Source organism: Nylanderia fulva, unplaced genomic scaffold, assembly GCF_048542155.1.
Source record: "Nylanderia fulva isolate GAGA-0341 unplaced genomic scaffold, ASM4854215v1 Scaffold1, whole genome shotgun sequence".
Lineage (NCBI taxonomy): Eukaryota > Metazoa > Arthropoda > Insecta > Hymenoptera > Formicidae > Nylanderia > Nylanderia fulva.
This window is the reverse complement of record NW_028189192.1, coordinates 6,495,921-6,521,217: the sequence shown is the minus strand read 5'-3', so window position 1 is coordinate 6,521,217 and position 25,297 is coordinate 6,495,921. Positions and strand designations below refer to the sequence as shown.

Genomic DNA, 25,297 nt, shown 5'->3' with positions numbered 1-25,297 from the left:
AGAGTTTGCTTTAATAACTATTATTCGTTGTGAGTTAATACAGTACGTGTGAGTTTATAAAGTACGTATTGATATTTTCTGTTATAGACCATCTATTATCTTATAAAAGGACAAAATTCTTTTTTTATAACCGTATATTCTATGTATTCTACGTGTTTTATGTTAACGTTTGTTGTCATTATTTTACGTGAATTTAATCGTAATTACATGCAATGTTTTCCTGATCGCAATCAAAGTTTCGAGATAGATGTTTAAAGCGCATTATTTTCATTATGAATTTTTTTATAAAAAAGGTTCAAATATAATTTCATGATTCTTTAATTTCGACTTATTTTGACTTCATCATTTCACTCTCCAAAGATAGGATGCGACTTCTGAGTGTGATATATTTTGTATATACACATTTCGTTACTAATCATCATTTTTAAGGACGTTTCGTAGTCAAAGGGCTATAATACAAAAACAGCGCTAAGTATTTTTTGTACATTACATTTTTTTTACTTTTATTTTTTAATTTAAATTAAAAATTTTTATTTAACTTTAAATTTTTTTAATTTCCTAAATTTAATTCTTTGTGCCTTATATTACCTTTTTTGAATATACGTTTAAATATATTTGAATTAAATAATTATTTAGAGATAAATAATTTATTTTATTATATATATCTATTTATCTAAATATTTTATAAAAATATATAATAACTTTACAATGTATATACATTCCAGTTTAAATTAATTACATAATTATTTATGTTATTTAAATGTAAAGATGAATAAATATATATATATATTTTACTGAATTAATTTTGTTATTGTATATATTATAAACGTTTTAAAATAAAGCAATAATTATACATTTGTATCATTATAGGAAATTTATCTAAATATTATATATTATGTTGTCACTTACTTAGTGCAACTTTTTGATTTGACTACTTTTTGATGCTAATATTTTAACCTTTTTTCTCGTATTATCAATATGATTATTTAGCGCAATTTTTTGATTTCACTACTTTTTGATGCTAATATTTTAATTTTTTTCTAGTATTATTAACAAAAATAAAATATAATTTATAAATATAATTTTTGAGAAAATATTTTTGATAATGATTAATTTTTGCAAAGAATTATTTTGGCTATAAACATAATTTTTGAGAAGATTATATTTTTTATTATTATAAAGAACTATTTTTGCTGGCGAAAGATATAACTTAGCGCTTTTTTTTTACATCTGTAATGTCTTTTTTTGTGGGATTTAAGAAGTTACATTGTTATATGAGTCATGTTGCTAATAAAAGATGGTTACTATATTAACATAGAACATTTAAAAGTAATTTTTTTGAAATTTATGCTATTATTGGGCTTGTTTCATTTCGAATGTACTCGAGATATATTTTGTAATTGCTCATTTTTAATGCAAATTACAATAAAGATAGATATACTTTATTATTTTTATATATACTCATTTGTAACTATTTGAATTTCCATAAAATCATTAGTCATGCATTTTTTAATAAAGAGAAATATTTCTTAATAGCGGATAAATGTTTTTTTTGTGCGAATTGGTTTGAAAGCTTATTAAAAGCACATTGAAAATGATGACGGTAACTATCATTAAGTCGATGCCGAAATTATTATCGTAGAACAGTTCAAAAAATTAAAAATTAAAAATTAATTGTTTTTTATAGTGAGACTTTTGGATATTTTTTCGCTTAATTTTTATTTTCACGTGTTAATTCTGTAGAACGTGATGTGGAAACAGAGTAGGTTTTTTCACTTTTAGATTGTTTTTCTCCGTCCGACATTAACCGTCACGTCATTCAGCGGAGGACTTTGATCGAATATAATCCTTGAGCCAGTTATCCTCCATTGAACACGGCAATAGCACGATATTTTTAACATTATTTGAAAGTTTAAAATTCTTTTCACATAATTTCTGTATAGCCGTCAATTATTTTCAAAACAATATTTATCTTATTTTTTGATCACGAAATTTGCATACAATCGTGCATTTGAAATAATACGTCAAAATATACCGTTCGATTTTATAATGTTTTTATAGATGCATTATTTTTCATATTTATAGATTTTTGATAATTGTAGATGAAATTACGAAAAAAGCTTCAAATGTCCGTTCAAACATTTTTATAATGTTATAAAATAATATTAATTATATATATTAAGCGTTGTGCTCTTTTTATAAAAATTACACATATCGCAATATAAATATTACAGCTATCGCCAATTTACGTCAAATACGTTTGCGAAATTCGAATTACAATTTATATTCTGATATAATCAATTGGCTTACATCAAAACGTTGTTTGATTCCGTACCGCTGGATATTTTCTTTAGAAATTTTCTTCAAAACAAAATATGTCCAAATTTTATATAATTGATCCTTTTTATAATTGAGCATATAATGTGTTAATGCCTCTATGGTCGCAATTATGCTTGTGTAATTAATTGTATCAGTCATGTTTAATCTTAAAATTTGTAATAAATTCTATATTATATTAGCATTTCGGAAATTTTAATGTAATGTAGTAAAAGATATTTTTATATTTTGTATTTAATTATATACCTCGTATGAAACTTTGCATTATTCCTTGTATATTTTATAATATTATTGGTTATACGAATTATTTGTTAGTGACCTACACTGGCTTCCTTTATTACGTGAAATTGCAACGTTTCGATCACAGATTGTGATCCTTTTCAAGTACAATTATGCATAGGGAGAGACAATTGCAAAAGAAAAGTGGCTGAAATGTTCTATAAAAAAAAAAACAAATAATACCATTAATTAACAAAAAGACACAAATAATCTAAATACAGCAGATGACGCAATTTGCTTAGACTTTAGTTTTTATCATGCTGATTTTATCATCGCTTTTTTTATATTGTTTTTATTGTTATTACCCGTTTATAACTTTATTTTTTTTGTTCGAATTGATTGTCATTTAATTATCGTCAGTACGAACTTAACATCCTTCGAATAAGGACGTTTTCGCATGCCTTTGCGAGATGCGTATAAGTCCCATCTATTTGTTGGTCAACTGTAAGTTAAATTTATGATTTTATAATTTTTTTCCTATTGTATATTGTTTTTAATTGTAACTTTTAAATTTTAATCTTATTTAATTTGTACTTGAAAAAGATCACAATCTGTGATCGCAAAAGTTGTAATTTCACGTTATAAAGAAATAGAAGAAAGAAAGAGTGTAGGTCACTAACAAATAATTCGTATTTTAATTTTTTACTGGCGATATAAAATAAGAATTTATCTTATTATTGGTTATACATTTGTATTAATGTATTATTGTATTAATAGTTTGACAGTTGTTTAAAAATAAAATAATATCCAAAATAAAATTACAATGATTAAAAATTTAAATTATTACATTAAATCGAATAATTACTAAAGGCAACAATGCTATCTCTCTTAGATGCATAATTATACTGATTTTATAATATCTATATTATATAAAACAAAGATTTATTAAAATAACCACGAAAAAGAGAATAAAAAATAATAAAAAGAAAAAATGATAATTGTATTCATTTTCTGTCGATTCAATTTTTGATCGATGTTTGGAATGCATTATATTTAATATAATTTGTAACAGCTCTTTAAAAATTAATATACATATAAAAGGCAATAAGAGCTAATTAAGTTCTTTCATTAATATTTATTTGTGGAAAAATATTTATAACATAAAATATTAGACAGAAATAAATTCGAACGTTTTGGTTGCCTTTTTCAACCTTCTTCAGCGCATCATTTAAAATTAAAGATTAATAGAAATCAACAATCAATTATTCATAACTGTCAATATAATAAAACTATACAGAAACACAGTTATTCGCATAAAACTACGTCAAGCTATTAAAAAAAAAAAAAAAACGAAATCAACGCATTTTTAAAGCATGAGCATTTTTATATATTCTATTCTTCGAATCGTCATTCTATGTAATTGTCGCGAAACAGATCTCTCGTTAATTGTTCGGTTGCGAATCTCGATAACAGCAATTGTTAATATGGATTCGTTATTGTAACCTCGAGCAATCAACATCTGAAAGTCTTCACGTCACAATATAATATTTTACTCGATTTAATTACATATTAACAATTGCTGTTATCGAGATTCGCAACCAACCTTCTAACCGAACAATTAGCGAGAGATCTGTTTCGCGACAATTACATAGAATGACGATTCGAGGAATAGAATATATAAAAATGCTCATGCTTTAAAAATGCGTTAATTTCGTTTTTAAAAAAAATAGCTTGACGTAGTTTTATGCGAATAACTGTGTTTCTGTATAGTTTTATTATATTGACAGTTATGAATAATTGATTGTTAATTTTTATTAATCTCTAATTTTAAATGATGCGCTAAAGAAGGTTGAAAAAAGCAACCAAAACGTTCGAATTTATTTCTGTTTAATATTTTATGTTATAAATCTTTTTCCACAAATAAATAATATTAATAAAAGAACTTAATTAGTTCTTATTGCCTTTTATATGTACATTATATTTAAGTAAAAATAATAATTAAATTATACGAAACATAGGTTGACATATGAAATATTTAAATAAAAACATAAGAGAGAAATTTACAAATAAAATATTATTTTCATGTATCAAATATTATTGTTAGATATTTCATTTTAATTTAATTATTGCAAAAAAGTGCGATATGCCAATTAAATCTATACTATATAGACAACACAAGTGCGCGCTTCACGCACGCTATTGTCTGATTTTACGTAGTGATTTTATGTAATTTTATTCAATTTTATTTTGATGAACTCGAATTGTTAACGCTCACAATAACAACTGCTAGACAACACAAGCGCGTACTCATAATTTCTAATATAATTTACAATTTAATTAATGTTTATAAATAACTTCTAACAATTTTATAAAAAATAAAACTAAATATATTGATTTTCATGTGTCTTATTGCAAAAAATAGAAAAATGAAAAGTTAATTATTATTAATATTTACAAACATATAAACATTTATAATTATATTTAATAATCTCATATTGTAAAAATTAATTGTTTTATATTACTTGCTTCAAGGGTGATTTTTTAGTAGCTTTTTTATATACAAATGTTTAACAGACTCGTTAAACTTGCCTTTTTTGAAGCAGAATATGTATCTATTTTTGAAAAAATAATTTATACCTATCATTAAAAATGTAATAAAAAGTATAATTTTTTTTGTAAAATTGCCAGCAATTATAAAGCGTATTAATTAATTATGCATTACGTAATTATCGCAAAGCGCTTGCAAGCAAAACAACAATTTAAAAAAACAACAAAAATTTGCAAGCACATTAATCACTCTATTTATTTTGTGTTTAACAATTTTAAATTGTCATTATTTAGATTCTAATCTTATATTTTTATAATACAATTAAGTTTAAAATTATGTCTAATAAATGGTAACGTAAAATTTTGATGTAGAATAGTATTATTTATATATTTTTTAGGTGAGAGAAAGAGAGAAACTGTGTTATAAATAATATAAATAAATTTTCCTAATTTTTCGATCATTGATAAAGTGCCGTTCTTGCAATTTGCTTCAGTAATATCATAGTTATCTGCTGGAAGCTGTTTCAAGATTATTAATGAAAGAGTGCGCTACTTGTATACAAATTTTACATTCATTTTATTATACCCACTTCTAAAATGTTCTTAAAAAATATTAAATAATGAAAAAACAAGTAAAAAATATAGTTTTCTAAAATTAATTCTTGATTTTGAAAACCAATTGTTTTTATATAGAGTAAATACTTATTGATTACATTTATACGCCTATTTTTGAGGAAAAAATTCATATTTTTATATCATATTTGTCAATTACTAAATTGTACTCAAATTTTGAAAAAGTATATGTAAATTATATGTGAATTAACTGTTATCTTTATCAAGTTTATTGCAAAGTGTAATATACAAATATTTTAATATAATTAAAAACAAAACATAAAAGCAAATAAATAATCTGTTGATTAAAAGTAAATTCAATTAATTTATTTATTGTTATTTACAATCTTTTTTTAAATATTTCTTCTTATTTTCAGTTTTTTTATATAGTACAATATTAATATTGTAATCGATTTCTGTACAATTAAAGATGTTATCAATTTGTAATAATTAAATATTTTATCGTTGTAACACTGCAAAAAACATAAATACGAAATTGATTCGGAATTAATTCAGAAACATTCAAAATTTACATTTATACAACTATAATATATACAAATTGTTAGTATAATTATTAATTTTATTTATTGGAATATTACATATGTTGAGTCTTCATTTTTTCTATATTGTGTTACACTTATTTATAAAATAAAGAAAAAATAAAGAAAATAAATTATTTGGTAAAAATAAAGAAAAAAAATTATTTGATTAACCATGTGGCTTTCTCGTATTCCTAGAATGAAAGTTCAAAGAGTATGCAAACGTCTTTCAACAACATTTTATTCAGAAATTAATTTACATTACAGCAAACTATTCTTTTTTGTAGAAGATGATAAATTTTTTTATAATTTTATATAGTATTACTGTAAATATAAAAAAAGTTATTTTTTAATATACAATAAAAAATTCATAAATCTTAAATTATTTCTAGACGATAATTGTGTGCTTGTTAATTAAAAGCAAATTTGAATATACAACCTATCTATTGAATATATCTAAATTGGAATATATCATGCAGCATGTATTATATTAATTTTTATATTCATATTTATTTTGCTATTGAGATTTTAACATTTAAAAATTTTGAATAATGAAATACTTCTTGCAATGTGTGAATTTGAAGAAAAAATAAATACATAATGTTTAACTTGTTTAAAATTTACATGTTTGAACTTGAATTATATTGATAATATCATATATGTAATAATAATTATATATTAACATATAATATAAACATAAAATATAAAAAGAACATCGCGGAGATTAATTAAGAAGAAAAAGTCTCTTTCCCTCTTGATTTTACATTTTTTGCAATACAAAGTTTTAAACATATATTATCGATAAATCTATTTATATGTAAGAATAAAATTAAATAGAATAAACGAAAATAAGTATGTAAATACATAAAAAAAGAAAGTGATAATGGTTAAAATAAAGATAACATTTATTTTACTACTTTTTCAATTGTTTAATGATGAATTTCGCGTGAATTCATTATAATTCTTAAAAAGTTCTCTTAACATTCATGCTGAATAATTTAGAATTTTCTTAGAAAAGTATCACAGGATATTGCAAGAGTTACAGGTATAATCATCAATATTAGCAAACACCATTTAAAGATCGAAAAGATATTCATTCTTTTAAAAAAAGATTGATGAATTTGACTATTAGTCTTGTATTTGTATGTTTCTTCTTTTTTGTTGAATTTATTTTACACGTCTAAATAGACTGTTTAGTATTTTATTGTTATAAATAATAATTTGTTAACTTTACTCTTTACAGTTTACAGTAAAAATTTGATTAAGAAATTAATACATGAATTATATAAGCATAAACATTCATTTATATATACATATATGCATTTATATTAGCACATAGAGCAACAAGAAAAATTAATTCTATATTCTCATGTAATATTGCATCATAAAGAAATAGTGCTTCTCAAAACACATTGCAAGTTGGAAAATTAAATTATGGTACAGACCAAAAGAAATAGTTCGCTACTATTTGCTTTGCAATGCACCTGCAATCAACCGTAACGCATTATAAAGTGGCTACAGTAGCCGGTTAAACTAGCAATTTGTTTTAAGCTTTGAATGCGCGAACGCAGTATTACTTGTATAATTATTCTTTACTTACTATTCACACACTTAAAAGTACTTAAAAAATACATAATTGATATAGTATAACGTGGCAAACGTGCTAGAATTATGGATGTAACTAAAGAAATTTGCTTATTTTGATGCATGTATAATTATCTACAGTGATTTATTATTTTTATAAATTTTTATTTAATATATTAATTAAAATATATAGCACATGCATAAAATAATAATATTTACAGGAACATTAATATGTGTTTTTATAATACTTATTTTTCATTATTATACAAATTTAACAATTAGATTAGATTTTGGCATTTTAGATTAATAATAATAATAAAATGTAATATGGATTTTAATGTAAAAGAGAAATTCAATTATATCGTTTGCTGATATCTGAAACGGAAGATCTATTAAATTCCGATCTTTTCGTAACCGGTGACGTAAGTACTTTTGCTTGTAAGTAAGCATGTTACATTTATAATATGATGAATAGAAGTGATGGATGAGATTATCTACTTACTTTTTAATTATGACTTATGTAATCATGTTTACCTGACTGTATTTTATGTTTCCTTTATTATATATATATATATATATATATAATGCGCGTACGGACGTACATTGTAAATACGAACGATTTATATTTCGCATCTATCTCCGAAATCATGTACAGACTTTTGTAAAGCCTTTTCGTTACCAGTGAATATACCGCATATTTATACGTAATTAACGCCTCTCTTTATTTCAATTCCTGACTCGCATCGTTCGATTAATATTTCCTCCACGCCAGTTAAAAAAGTATAATACATTTCTTATGTATGTACATACATGTCAAGTAATGCTTTTAATTGTACATTTTTTCAATATGCATATTTAGATGCCTATAAGCAATGACATTGGCGATCACTGCAAATTAATTTTTTTTTAATGCAAGATTTTTTGAAATAACTCCACGCAAATGTTTGCGCTCCGTTAAAGAAACTAATTTATTATAATTTAAAAGTAAAAATACTTGACTCTCTTAAAGACTACTTATAAAACGAAATTTATGAAGAAAAATATAAGAATACGTCTTCGGAAGTTTTTGATCGCCAATTGAAAGAATAATTATTGTAAGGACGACCGGTTTTTCGAGATCCCTGCATGCATCACTGTCAAATGTAACAAAGATCATGGCAATCGATTCAATAAGATTAATTTGCGTTTATTTAAAAACCAACGATAATATATATATATATATATATATATATAGTATTAGTTACATTATATTATAGTATTAGTTACATTATAATATATATATATATATATATATATATATATTAGTATTAATTACATTAAGATAAATTTAGTAGTTGCACTTGAAAAGGACCTAAACCGATTGTCGAAACGTCGTAACAAATAAACAATTTATAGCTAGTATCGGTCGAATTTATATAAAAGTACCTTTATTAAAATAAATATTACTTTTTTTTTTATAATTACTAATATAACTTTTTAACTAATATATATACTAATATATATATATATATATATATATATATACGGCTCGACTATTTTGAAAAAGTCAAATACTTTGACACGTACGCTAATACTTTGATACATTGATTTATCTACATGTACATAATAATTTTATCACAATCTTATTTTTTGTTTGACAAGTTTGAGAATATAAAATTTTATTTATTTATAATATTTATTTTATATAATACACATATTTTGACGAATTATTTTAATTCTTAAATATTTGGTCAATTTTTTTATTGAAGTTAATTTTTTTAGTACACACACAATTTATAGTTTATAGTTGCAAACATATAAACAATAATATTTTTCAATTAATTTTCAAAAATTATGTTGCTGATTCATAAAGGCATACATTGTATAAAGAAAAATAAAATTGCAATTTACATTAAATATTATTAAGATAATCAATATGCTTTATATATTTTTATTAAAAATATTCCAGTAAGCAAAAAATCATTGTTACAACGTTATTATTGGTGTCAAGTATGTAGTTTTTAACATTGTATGCAACGTCATTATGGACAAACTTTGACATCGATTTAAAGATTCCGATAATGTTGAAATTAACATTTTTAAAATATACATTTTAAAATGTTAATTAAATATTTCTTGCTTACTGGGATGTAACAAAAAAATGCGAAACTTTAAATTTATCATGATATAATGGAAACGTGTTTGTCAAAATATTGACAAACATTGAATACGTTTTTATACCGCACTTTTTTACAGTGTGTATTTTTTAACATTGTATGCAACATCATTATGAACAAACTTTGACATCAATTTAGAGGTCCCGGTAATGTTGAAATTAATGTTTTTAAAATATACATTTTAAAATGTTGATTAAATATTTTTTGCTTACCGGGATGTAACAAAAAAATGCGAAGCTTTGAATTTATCATGATGTAACGGAAACGTATTTGTCAAAACATTGAGTACATTTTTATACCGTACTTTTTTTTTACAGAACCCTCTCATCATATATCTGCAGTAACATAAACTCTTTTCAGATCTATAAATCAATTCAATAACTACTTGAAGTTTATATAAAAGTCTTCCAAGTAAAAAACTATCGATTTTATTATTGGATTTGTTCATATCAATGCGTTGTGCGAGGTTGAATACGTGAAGATTCCTTGAGAAAAAAATAATTTTGAATATTATGTTACGCATCTCGGTGTGACGAATCACTCTTAATATCATGGAAACTGTAATTGTTGAATGTTTGCATGACTCCACTAATTCGTGCATGTAAAAGATTCTTCTAATATTTATTGATTAAAAAAATTAATATTTCTGTCAATATGATCTGACTGATATATATAGTAATAATGCGAGAAATTGCGTAATAATAATACAATAATTGTAACACTGCATTTGACTGCTCATTAAATATCAATGTTCAGAATTTTAGTTTGACAAGCTAATTATGTTATCTTGTATGTACATATACATGCACTTGTAAAACACATGGATGTTAAAGTAAAAAAAAAAAACGAGCAATTCTTGATTAGAATATAAATTTTACATCTTTTGACTATCTTTTTAACATTGTCGTTAAAAATTTACTGCATTTGGCTTTTTTATATTGCTTTTATATTACGTTTCTTTTATACTACCATTTTCTCTCGGGACGAAGAATTTTGATAAGAACACGATTTCTTTTCGGTAGTAATACGAAAAGAGCATGCAGATTTAATTTTTTATACAAGAATTAACAAACAATAATTATCATTGAAATATCATAAATATCATGAATAATAATATATATCTAAAAAATAATTGATTCTGTATTTTTATAATTTTAAAATTAAAATTTTTGAAGAAAAAAATCCAATTTTGTGTGTGTGTAGTAAAGTAGAATATTTTACGAATGGCAGCATAAATATATTAAAAAACATTAAATATATACATAAATAAAACATTTTATTCATAACTATTTAATGATAATGACAATTATATGAATGAACCATGAACAAACGAAACGATGCATACGACTGCTGTAACTAGAGGCTGCATTGAATCTAAAAGGAAGGTCCGGTTGGAGAGAGGGAAGTAACCCCCAACAAACGACAGTATAAAGGGAACCGCACATAGGCCTCGTACGCATTATACGATTGGAAAAGAGGGAGATTGTTTCAGCAACAGCCGGTGAAGGAATTCAGCAAGTGAAGCATATTTCTGCCGTATTTTTTTTTTTAATTTTCTGTTTATCAATCTCAAAGTAAGCGTTTCAGTGAATGTATTTTTTTCATTTAATTCCTCATTAAGTTTGTTATTGCGCAAACGTACGAAAGTAATTGTGAGAAAAGTGAACCTCGACTTTAACACGAAAGCATCAATTCCATTGTCGCGTAGCAACTCTATTTCGCACGGCCTTGGTGCATCCCTTGGATAAACAAAAAGTGCGTAATTCTGCTATTCTTTATATAGAAATGTTATAAATTAAACTAATTATATATATATATATATATATATATATATATATATAATACATATACACATAATACACATAAAATACACGCGCGCGCGAGCATGCAAATTTGTTAATAATCTTAAAAATATTTATAAAATACATAAATACAACTATCCGTTTAGAATTTTATACTGTCAGAACTTTTAAAAATTTAGTTTATTTCTATATTTTGACTTTCTCTAAAAAATTAAAACTTTTTCATAAAATGTTCATAAAATAATAAAATGTTTAATTAGTGCACATAAAACAGGTAAAATAAACGATATCTTAAAATTTTGAATGTTTCGAACGTTTGAATGTTTACACCGTTTAACATAAATTCTCTTACAATTAGATTCTATTTAATGAACAAGATTTATAAATATTTCAGAAATTATTTAAGATCGACCTTTCCACAGAATTTAATCAGTAAAATTATTTATTATATCCAGACTATATTTTACATAAAAATGAGATGTTTACTTTTCTATCAATTAAATAATTCTGTTTTTGCTAAAATATTCTTATGTGAGGATGTTCTATTTGTTACTATACAAATCTTTTTATCGATCTTCTATGGTAATTATAGTAAAATTATCTCGCAGTTATATCATCGATTATAACGCGATCAACATGTTTTCTTTACTCTTAAACTTACTCATATAATATCAATTATTTAATATATGTTAATTATTTAATTAAATTATAAAAAATATTAATTATAAAATTAATAAGAGAAATAAATATACATATAATAAGGAAACTAAATATCTAATAATCTTATAATGTACTTAATAAATATTTTGAGTAGTGTTTAGAAGAATTGATTATGGAAATTTATTTATCAATGTTGTGTCTATAAATATTTTTTTACAGTGCATATATATATATATATATATATATATATATATATATTACTAAATTTTTTTTGAAATTTTGATATATAAATACATAATAGAAGTTTCTTCAAATGCAAATAAAATAGAGATATTATATTTTTATTTATATAGTTACAGAAACTCACGTATATAAATAGTATACACTTCATATGATTTTCGTTGATAATTGCGTCATATATTGTTTTTTTTTGATTACGCATGTTACATGATAAAATGGTCTGATAAATGTTTGTTTGAAGATAAACGTTAATAATAAAAACTACAAAACTGTAAAAACTTTACATTATATAAGATTCGCATTTGATACTATCTGTCAAATATTATATATATAATAGTCTAAATCTTTACATTTTATTCTTATAAATAAAAAAATCTTATCGCAGTCAATATATGCACAATTATTTTATATCTAATTGTTGTTGTAAAATTTATATATGTACATGTATATTCCACAAAATCTATTTATACTTCTGATTTAATATTGCTGATTTAATATCTCTTTTCCTCTGCCAGAAATAAAATTTCTTGTTAGAGAATGATCGAGCTTTGAATGAGCATATCATATCAAAGATTGCGAATCTTGTACAACATTGAACTTTCAAATTCTTACTTTTCGTTATTTTATCTTTAACCAAACATCCGTTATAGGATAAAATATTTGATTGTGAATTACTTGACCATAACTGTTTTAATTAGATTTACATTTTTTAAAGTCGAAATCTGCTCTAATCAAGTAAGTGTAATACTTATGTTTTGTGTTATTATTAATAAATTTATAATTATATAAAATTTGTGAATTATAATTTTAGTTAATTATAATATAAAATAGTTATATGATTTTTATACTATATTTTTGTTTATATATGTAAACAAAGAATTAACATGTGCTATAAAATAAAATATAAATTTTTATATAAAGCAATGTATATAAAAAAAATACGCGTTTGCATGTGTTAAATATAACTAAATAATGTTTGTCGTCACAGAATTATTAGACTCATAGGCTATTAGTAAGTTGTAGTGTGATAAACCACACTAGATACAATTATTATATATATCTTAATGACATTATAAATTAGTTCACATTTCTCTTATAAATGAAAATTTAATCCGTTGCGGTCTGAATCGCATCATGGAAGTCATAAATAATAAAAGAATGCAAAATTTTCAATATGTCTTCATATTTAGCATCTTCTCGCATGTCTTAAGAGTAGTTCTAATTTACATATGATTTCTACATTATATGAATATTCATTAAACAGTCATATTAGTATTGATTATAAGGCCGAACAAAAATACTATCTGTAGATATATAATTTATATAGATATACATGTATGATCATGACAAGATTAACAGCATTTAATGATAGTAATTAGTTTTTTTCTATAAACATATTCATTTACGTAAACTTTATTAGCTAATTTCGAAAGGTTTCAAGCAATTTTTTCCGACTAGCTCTGACTACGTACAAATCAGGATCTTGACACGATTCTTTATCGTGTCAATATAACTTTAAACATCATTTTTATATATAACTAGTAATGAGTATATTTTTGAAAATTGTTTCTCTATTACTCTATTATTCTAACAAGTTCTTTGAAAATTCTTCGAAGTCTCTTTGTAAAACATGGACTTTACATAATTGATTACAAATATAAATGCACTTAAATAAACTACTAAAAATTCCCTAACATTAATTATAAAGTTTTAAAAATGAATTCTACTTATAAATATTATTAAATATTATTAATATGTATAAAATGGAACTTACAAAAAAACAAAAAAAAGAAATATCTGTTGTACTATATTATATTTTATATTATAATATCATAATATCATATGAAATGTAAAATATATAATTCTTCCTTAGAAATAGTACAAGTTTCGATTCGTTCGGTTACGTTCACGTGTTTATCGTAAGTGTGTAATAATAGCCTTGTCACCGTTTTTGTAATCATTATAGAATGATAAAATATTAAATTAAAATATTAAAGATATGCGATAGAAGTTACAAAAAAAGCATTTAATAATCATGTTTTATGGTTTATTAATACACATATGTATATTTTTGAAAAACGATACATGACAGTACAATGACACGTAAATGCAAGCGAATGAATCAACTGCTTTCAAAGGAAGAATTATACTTTACGTTCTGTGTGAATTCAATTGTTCAGTGTTGTTTTTTTCAATGTGTGTGTATTGTCAGTTAATAACATAATTAATAATTTAAGAGTTGCAAAATAAACAATTAAATAAAATAATACCGAATATTTTTTATATATAAATTTAAATTTTATGAAAAATTATATAAAAAATAATTCTTCTTGAAAACAAAAAATATATGTACCTATATTTTATTATATATGTGTTGAGGTGTAATTTAAGAAAAAAAATTATTAATAAAAATTCAGTGGATTAATAATTAGCAATATTTTCAATCGGCAAAGCTTATACGAAAAAAAATAAGCCTTCATTGTTAATCGTGAACTTCAGCATGAAATAAATGACGTGAATTAATGTGAATTAATGTTTACGCGTGTTTTGTTACCGAATTGGTGTACAATGTACGCATTATGAATGACGGTTATTCATATATTAATTACCTAATAGATTATAAGCGTGATCATATAATGAAGATAACTGTAATCAATACTTCCAAGTGTGGATAATCTTCAATATTATAAGAAATAAGAAATATAATATGTACTTTGTACACAAGCAATAATTCGATTAAGCATATTGCGTTTATTTTAACGCTTGTAATTATCTTTCTACTGAAAGTTTGTTATAAAAACAGGAGAGAAAAAAAGAAAAAGCGAGAGAGAAGGAGAAAGAGCTGCTTAATTGAAGAGTTTTTAAATTGAATAGTTGAATAGATGAATTGATTATTATTTTGTAATAATTTTTATATCAATATATATAATAAATATTAACAATAAAAATTATAGACACAGAGTGACACGGTTTAATAATTATTTTTTAATTTTTTATTTTTTATGGTTTTTTAAATTTTAATACATATAATCAATATTTTGTCGTTAAAATAAATAATTATGTGTGTAATAAATTACATAGTATTTAATATTAGATGATTATATTAAATACAGGTTTTATGTTTCTATGTATCACTACTAGATGAAAAAGCGCAGATGTAAATTGAAACGAATAGTGATATTAACATTACTAATTATTGATACATATCTCCATGATTTATTTCAAAATAGCGTAATCTACATAATCTAACATAGTCGTCTGGTAAGTCAGCTTGCTAGAGAAACAGAATAGTAGATAAAAATGTCCATGAAGTATACAGAGAAGGAAATAGAGCTGTGATTGTTATGCAAATATGAGCAACGTGCTAATAGCTTCGACAAACTCGTGAATATCGTTTAAATTTACTTGTATGAATCGATTGTACGAACAAATATAGTACTGCGCGGTCATATGCTCATGTATAATGAGCCAAATTGGTTCCTCCAAATTTTTAATTTTAAATATATATTGGTGAAAATAAATTATTAACAAAGATATGAGATTTCATAATAATAAAAATATAGTATTTATAATTAGCTATTTTTTCTTCGATTGTATATTTAATTAAAAGAAAAACATGTAAAATAAATTGAATAGCTGATTTAATAGTCTTCTCTCTCTTTTCGCTCTCTTTTTCTCTCTCTTCCTCTTTCTCTCGCGCTCAAGATAATTGCTTATGTACTGATCCAAAAAAGAAATTTTTGATGAATATCTCACTGAATATGATTTAATTAATTTGACATAGCATTCTCGCATATAATTGATATGTATTGACCTCGGTTTATTAATTATTCATATTCGTGATTTATGTAATTTGTGTAATGAATTATGCATATTCTTGATTTATGTAATGGGATGATTCTACATTCATTTCAGAATTCTCAACAAGATAACTTTCCCAAAGTAACTTTCCCAAGAGAAGGAAAACTTGCGATAAAACAAAAGAAATTGGGTCGCAGCCATGAAATCTGTGATCGCGCTACAACAGTTTAAGAGTAAGTAATCTCTAACTTATAATGTGAAAATTTACTAATTCAATCTGCTATATAATATATAATAATGGTAAATAATAATATAATATAACAATAATTGTGACCATTAAATTATGGAGCAATTTGGAATATACGCCGCGCACACCACTTTTGTATTTTAAATTGAATTATAATTGTTCTATAAATCTTTTCAATATGTATTATTTAAGATTGCAATATCTTGAAAAATTGGATTTAGATCGCTTTATTTAATTGTTAGTCACGCGTTTTTACAATATGTTATATTTTCTATGAAAGTAAACGCAATGGAGGAAAGGATAAAAATTTATTTTATAAATAGCAAGTGTCACTGAACTGTCATAAATGTTAATTTTATTCAATAATTTGTATTCAACTTTAAAAGACAGCATAACTTCCCGCAGTTGCAAATTCTGTGATATTAATCTTAAAAATCTATGTAAATTTATGTAGCGACATATATCACTTTAATTTTATTTTCTATCACATATTACAATAAAATCAAATAAAATATTTAATAAAGTCGAAATGCAAAAACACTCTAGTATATGCATATTTTATGCATTTTTATCGTGAGATTGACAGTCACAGCATCATGAGTCTTCATATACTGACATAGGTAGTCTGATTAAATCGAAAATTTCAAATGAATGAAATGACCTCGATTGGCCTTCATTGACCTTTTTATTATGTTTTTGTATTATAGATAATAATATAGGATCTAAGTCAAGGTAAGCCGCTATCTATCGCACAGATTATGCATACATCTCATTGTCAGGACATGACAAGGTCTAAGCTTCTTGATACTTGATACACTATATTTACTAATTATCATATTATGATGCTAAACGAAATTTGTTGGAAAATATAGATAAAAAACATAAAAATATTCAGAGCAAGAATTGCGTTAAAAATGCATCTTATATTTAATTACATATATACATATTTCATCACATTATGTAGCAATGCAGCTCTAATATTTTATTGTTTAAGTGCGTAATAAATTTTATGGATAATTAATTTTATGGTCAAACATCAAATATAATAGCAAAACATTTTCCTCAGGAAAAAGTATCTTTCGAAGTTTATTCAGAGGCCGTTGTCCTCAATATATTTCCGTTATAGCTGATTTATTTCGATTGAATTCTTATAATATCCTTCGTGTGTAGCAAAGCATTATTAATTATTACAAATAATAGACAATTCTTTTGAGGCATAAAATATATTTAAGAATTAAGAACATAATATTTTTATTTAGTACAATTAACCGTTTAAAAAATTTTATTTCCGTAGAAAAAAATATTTTTTGACAAAGGACCCCGCACATTTCTTATGGAAATTGGCTTTTAGTCGAATTGCTTGAAATTGAAATATGTTGTAGTTCTGAGGTCCCTGATGAAAAGTCTCCATAGGCACAACCGAATCCTATGGCTAGTTTCAGAGATGTGGGCGGTCAAAGTATCCTCCGCCGTGCACTACATACGCGTCATTGTCGATTCTTTAGGGCTTTATTTCTATTATATATGAGTTAAATAGTTACAATAACAATAATTGTAATAAATATTATAATTATAATAAATATAATTATAATTATAATTAAATTATAACTATAATTAAAGGACATCGTACGTTTCTTATGGAAAAATTGTGTATGTATGCGCGTGCGCGTGCGCATGCGTGCGTGTGTACATTTGAATGCAGAGTATATTACTGTTTAAGTGTGTGCGTGTAAGAATATTTTCCATAAAATAATTAAATAATATTATCTTGCACTTTATCATACTTTACCCAAGATTTGCGTTATCCAGGATCAACGACGTGGACGTTTTGGGTATGTGATCTCTTTGGGGTGGCTTGAGAGGGAATAACTGTGACTTGGAGGAAGTGTAAGAGAGTGCATACTTATTATATTACTTGAAATAGCCTACAAACGTACGCATTTCATATGTTTTACATTTATCTTATTTAATTACAAAGTGGTGGATTAAGCAGGTTCTAGCTCGTAAACTGCCCATTTTTAGAAGTTGCACCCATAAGAACATTTATTCAGGATACTATCACCTACAACATATTTCAATTTCAAGCAACTGAGCAACATTTCGACTGAGAGCCAATTTTTCCATAAGAAACGTACGATGTCCTTTAATTATAGTTATAATTTTAATTATAATTATAATTATATTTATTATAATTATTATAATATTTATTACAATTATTGTTATTGTAACTATTTAACTCATATATAATAGAAATAAAGCCCTAAAGAATCGACAATGACGCGTACGTAGTGCACGGCGGAGGATACTTTGACCGCCCACATCTCTGAAAGTAGCCATAGGATTCGGTTGTGCCTATGGAGACTTTTCATCAGGGACCTCAGAACTACAACATATTTCAATTTCAAGCAATTCGACTAAAAGCCAATTTCCATAAGAAATGTGCGGGGTCCTTTAGAAAGTTTCATGAATTTTAAGAAGTTTTAATTTTGTTTAGTTTTTTTTACAATAATTCTTTAAATGAAAAAGATGTAAGAATGACAATTTGATATCAATAACATTTCAAGATTTAACAAATATATTAATATTATGTTGGTTTTTAAAGTGTAAATTAGACATATCTTTAAAATGTTAAAAATAATTCCTAGAAAGATAAGAATAACACAATAATATACTTATATATATATATATATATAATCTTACAAATGGAGAATCAGCACATACTTGATAATTCAGCAAGAAATGATGGTCAAATCGACGTCAAATCAATGTCGATTTAGTTATTTTGAATGAATCGATTCGACCATCATTTCTCGCTGGGAAAGATATATGTATAACATCTTGTTTTTCTGATAATATATTTAATGTTTATGCATAAACATAATAATAAATATAATTTTTTCAATTATTTTGATACAAATTATGTACTTAAACATAGACTAATAATGAAAAGTTTTCAGAAATGTTTATATCTTTTAAAAAATTTTACATACAATTTTTTAAATTTATTAATATGTTTGTCCAAGATTTAAAAATTTTAAAATAATGTGTTAAAATTAAAAATTAAAAATTTTACTTTTTAAATTTATTTTTTCTAGCAAAAATTTTAACATTGATACTTATAAGAATTTAATAAAGTTTTTAAAGTAAAAAAAGTATTGTAATTTATTGTTGTAAAATTAAATACTTTGTTATAAAAAAGTATAAAATAATGCATCCATTCTAACTTTTTTATGTTATTGCCAAAAGAAATAAGCGATGTTTGTCTAATATCTTAGAAGCAAATTTCTATACGCTCCTTTCTCTATCTTTCGGCATTTCAAGAATCCACTTAAAGGGATTTTTCACTAGTGCGGCCGGATGTTGAGTGCTACCTTGACAAACCGGCAGCCAAACGCGAAAGGATCATTGCGTGTATTTAACGAGTCACTTATATACATAACGATCCGTAAGTGACGGTGCCGAACCAAATTCCGAGAGTGGGCGAAATCGAAGGTGAATGGCAAATATACGTGCCGAAAGACATTACTTTTTAACATGTATTGAAGTGTCAAGTGGTAAATAAAGATTCATTGAAGATATTCAAAAAGTTTCGTATTTGTCGGCTTGTATACTGAAAATAAATTGTACAATACATCTTAATTTGAATGTTTACAATTGCTACATACATGTATATCTATAAAACTTAATATGCTCAGTGTTTCGAGTTATTTGATCGATAAACTAATAGAACAATATATAAATCCTGAATTACTTTTATAAATAACACAATTTTATCATATTTTGTACGTGCTAAATATATTTATTTGTTTCATTTTACTTTCGTAATTTAATGCGCAGTTATAGTGATACAATGTTAAGAAATATGTTGTAAACGTATATACAAAAAGTTAATAGGTTATCATAACGACATATCATTATATAACTAATGCAATGAGGCAGTTTTTACAATAACATAAATCTGCAAAATTAATCTTATTGGAAAAAATACATAAATATGAAGTATAAATATTGAACAATAAAATCGAATAATGTCATTTTGCTTTCGTTTGGCATGGTCATATTATTTTGTAATCGCAATGTTTTCAAACCAAAAAAATCTTAATTATTTTTTAATTATTCGTCGATTATTTGATTTACCTATTTTTTAATTTCTTTTTAATTCAAATAAAATAAGAAAAATATTATTAATATAAATTAAAATCATTTTTAAATATAATTCTTTTTTTCAACAAAAATTATTATTTATTTCGATTTATATTAACGGCGTTGCCTCATAAATAGGAGTTGATAATAAATAATTTTTGATTATTATTATTAATAATAGAAAAGTGAAAAAAATGCAACACACACAAACATTATTCTAATATAATTAATCAAATATTTAATTAATAATAAAAATTAATAATAAAAATTTTAGTTTATAGAAAGAAATGAAAAATCAATTAACTTATTATATTCAACGAATATGCGTTAATAAGAACAACGTATTAATTCTAAGTTACTGATAATGACATCTGCTATTCGATGTTGTTAAAACAAAATATTTTTCTTTTCCAGAATGTATCATTTTATTTACGGTGGGCATTCTATGTAGTTCTTTAACTTACATAATTTATACTGTGGATCCCATAAAGCTGTTAATAGATTATGTAAGTATATATATGTAATTATTGGAAGATGCAAATATTAAAAATTGTGTAAAGTAAAAGTCCTAAATACGGAAAAACGCGATTAAAGTGATTTATATATTTTAATTAAATAAAAATATTTTCTTTCTTTAAATTCTTATATTAAAATATTATATCAATTATATTAATATTTAAGAATAGAAAACAATAATTTAATAAAAATAAATTATAATAGTTTTAAATTTTTATAAAGTTATTAAATTTTAATTATTTTAATAATTAATTTAATAATTATTAAAATAATTATAAAATATATTATTATTATTATTATTAAAATATATTAATATATTAATATGTTATACATATTAATAACAATAAATTTAATAATAATAATAATAATTATTATTATTATTAATTTTGAGATGTTATTCTTTTTTTATAACAAATATTAACTTTAAAAATTAATTGTTTTTAATTATAAAGCTATGTACACGTATGTAATTATGTATGTACTTCAATTAGATAATCGATAACATACATTGGAAATTTCAATGCCGACTGTATGAATAAAGTCTTCAATGTTGAAGTTTTTATTATTAAAAGCACATTTTAAAAAGCTAAACTTAACTTTAGCTTTTACATAAAATTGTTTAATAATGAAACTCTATATTACATTTATATGTAATTTTATAATATTTCGCATAATTATCAATTTATTTTCAAAATTAGGATAAAAATAAATTATTAAAAATATATTGTATTGCAAAATATTAAAATAAGTATTAAAATATAATATAGATATATATAAATACAAAAATAATTTTTAAGTTTTATAAATTAAAAGTAATTTTTTTCAAAAATATGAAAACATTTTTAAAGGCTACATACAATTAGCAAACTAACGTCATTCGATGTCAAAATGACGTTTAATGACGTCATTCAACTTTCTATACTTGCTACCTGGGATAATATTATACATATATGTATAATGTAATAATAACTTATTATAAATGCGTTTGAATGTATAATATATGTCGATGAATTTGTAAACTGTTTTTGTAGATATTAAATTATATTTAAATTACAAAGTAATATTTCGATAAAATATGTTTACAGTAAAATAATTAATATTAATATATTATTTTTATATATAGAATTTACAAATGACACCGCACTCTTTGCTCTTCTCCATGTGGAAGAAACCACCTCTTGCTGTTTATTTAAATCTGTACATATTTAACATTACTAATCCAGTAGAGTTTCTAAGCGGCAAGGAGAAGCTCAAAGTCCAAGAGATTGGACCATATGTTTATCAGTAAGTATCTCTCATAATTATTTCTTTTACTATCATAAAATATTATTTATATACATATGTATATGAAAATTATAAATATTATTATGAATATATTATATATACATATATGTACATATACATACATATGTATACGTACACACATACATATGTATATATACATATAGACATATATATATATATAAAATACTTTTTATAAATAATTCTTAGAGAACAACGAGTATATTACAAATATTTGATGCAGAGAATTCCTCGAACACGATAACATTACATTTAATGATAATGGCACTATGACTTACATCCCGAGAAGAAGAATAGTTTACGTACCCGAAATGTCAATCAACAATCCTGAAAACGACATAGTTAATGTCCCAAATTTAATTTATTTGGTAAGTGTAATAAATTATAGAATTTATTACATTAATACTAAATTATTTCGACAAAGAAACTTTTTAATTTATGATAGTTAAATTTAAAATAAATTTTTTTATGCTTTTAAATAGTTAAAAGCGTAGTTACTTAATATATAATAATATATAGTAATATATAATATATAGTAACATATGTAATAAGAAGATATAAAAATTCACATTGTTAAACTCACATTCTTATTATTTTTTCATGGATTTGAAAAACATTAGAGAACATTTAATTAATATAATATATAATATATATTATATTAATTAAATATAATATATATCATATTAATTAATTTAATTTAGGTTTAATTTAAATATTAATTTCTTATATATATCTAAATTAAAATATTTTAAGATTTATGCATTTATAGTATATATGATTATAGTATACATATTATTAAAAAAGTATACAAGATAAATTTTTTGTATTAAGATATTTCTATATAAAAGTTAAAAAAAATGTTTTGCTTTAAAAGTATATTATATAATATTTTATAATGTAAAACTAATTTGCACTATTATACAAGTCAGTGCATGGAAAAGTTAATCTTTAGTTTGCAAAAAAATCTACATTATTATCAAGTTTATTAATCAAGTAATATATTAATATTATTATAATAATTCCTTTATAAGCCACGGTAAGATAATCAATAAAGAAATCAACTTTTAACTATTACGAGTAAGTAATTTTAATTTTATTAAATTATTTTATAAAATCTTTAATTGTGATCTGTATTACAAATATCTTTATTTGTGATCTGTATTACAAATTTTCCAATTAATTTTTAAAACGTGAGTAATTAGGGTCACTGGTCATTTTTTTGCTGATAGCTTGCTTTAATAAAAAAATTACGAAACTGTCGTCATTATATTAATTTAATCTCTCTTGATAACTGCAATTCTTCATAACTCTGTAATTGTATATACAATGTATATATAGTGCGTGATATGCATTTTATGCATAAATTAATATACATTGGCAATAGCCTCAACATTTTTTTTGTACAATTATGCTTTAGGGAGATTGAAAATAATAATTTAGTCTTATTAAAATAAAATATTTACAATTACTTACTGATTATAATGCATTTATGATTAGTATTGTCGGTATGTATTATGATTTCTTCTGTCGCAGGGTGCCTCATCCGCTTTGCATGATGCCGGATTTTTAGTGAACTTTCCTTTCGTACAGCTGGCAAACATGATGGATGCAAAACCATTCCTGAATATCTCGGTGTATGATTATTTGTGGGGTTATGACGATTTATTAATAACATTGGCCAGTGGAATCTTGCCAAACTTCATTAACTTTCAAAAGTTAGGACTTCTAGACCGGGTAAATATAAATCAACATATTTATATTAATACAAATATGATATTGAAATGCGTACCCTTACGAAAAAGAAACTACAAGAATATGAAAAAATTACTGGTATACCAATAATATATTATTGAAGATTATTATATCAGTAATTTTTTCGCATTCTTGTAGTTTTTTTTTTTCATACAGGTAGCACTATAAAAAAATATTGATTAAACTCTAATCATGTATGCCATATGTAAACACAATTAATGATTATGGACCCAGTGAGAAATGATGGTCGAATCGACGTCGATTCGTTGTCAAATCGATGTTAAATTCATCGAATCGATGTCGAATCGATGACGATTCGACCAATCATTTCTCACTGGGGAGTCATTTTTTGCCAATTCTGACCGTATCCCAGCGAGAAATGATGACGTCAATTCGTCGTCGAATCGATGTTAAATTCATCGCATTAAAAAAATTTATCTTGCTGGCACACTGTGTATTTGTTAGCTGAACACATGTTTTAGTTATGTAAAACTATTTCTTTGGGCTATTGGTAAATATATTTTAATGTACATATTTGTAAAAAACTAAATGCGTCACATATAGCAGAATTTCATCTAAATATTTATACAAGATTAATGAGTTAAATCTGCGACTAATAAAATTATCTTTAATTTTCTTATTACTATTTGAACAATTTGAATATTTATATGAATATTCAGTGAATTCGATTCTTATTCTTGCTTGAAGATATAGCTTAAAAGTAATTGATGAAATATGATAATGATAAAAATGTCATGATAAAATCTATGTAAAAAAATATTTTAATTAGTTGCAATAATTTTAATTAGCTATTTTAATTATCAAGCAATATATTATTTC

General features: G+C 23.7%; 1 protein-coding gene across 2 annotated transcripts in view; it reads left to right on the top strand.

The window, feature by feature from the left end:
* Positions 1-25,297, top strand: part of LOC114931065 (scavenger receptor class B member 1) — a 36,232-nt gene continuing 10,935 nt past the window's right edge. Inside the window, exons 1-6 of one of the 2 annotated variants that reach the window (XM_029302992.2) lie at positions 1-61; positions 16,612-16,730; positions 21,302-21,393; positions 22,527-22,687; positions 22,929-23,073; positions 24,239-24,439. In XM_029302992.2, coding sequence (XP_029158825.2) covers positions 16,697-16,730; positions 21,302-21,393; positions 22,527-22,687; positions 22,929-23,073; positions 24,239-24,439 — 633 coding nt within the window. In that variant the 5' untranslated portion in view covers positions 1-61; positions 16,612-16,696. Of the gene's footprint in view, positions 62-11,450; positions 11,750-16,611; positions 16,731-21,301; positions 21,394-22,526; positions 22,688-22,928; positions 23,074-24,238; positions 24,440-25,297 lie in introns of those variants that run through there. The other variant, XM_085480886.1, reaches the window with a different exon arrangement.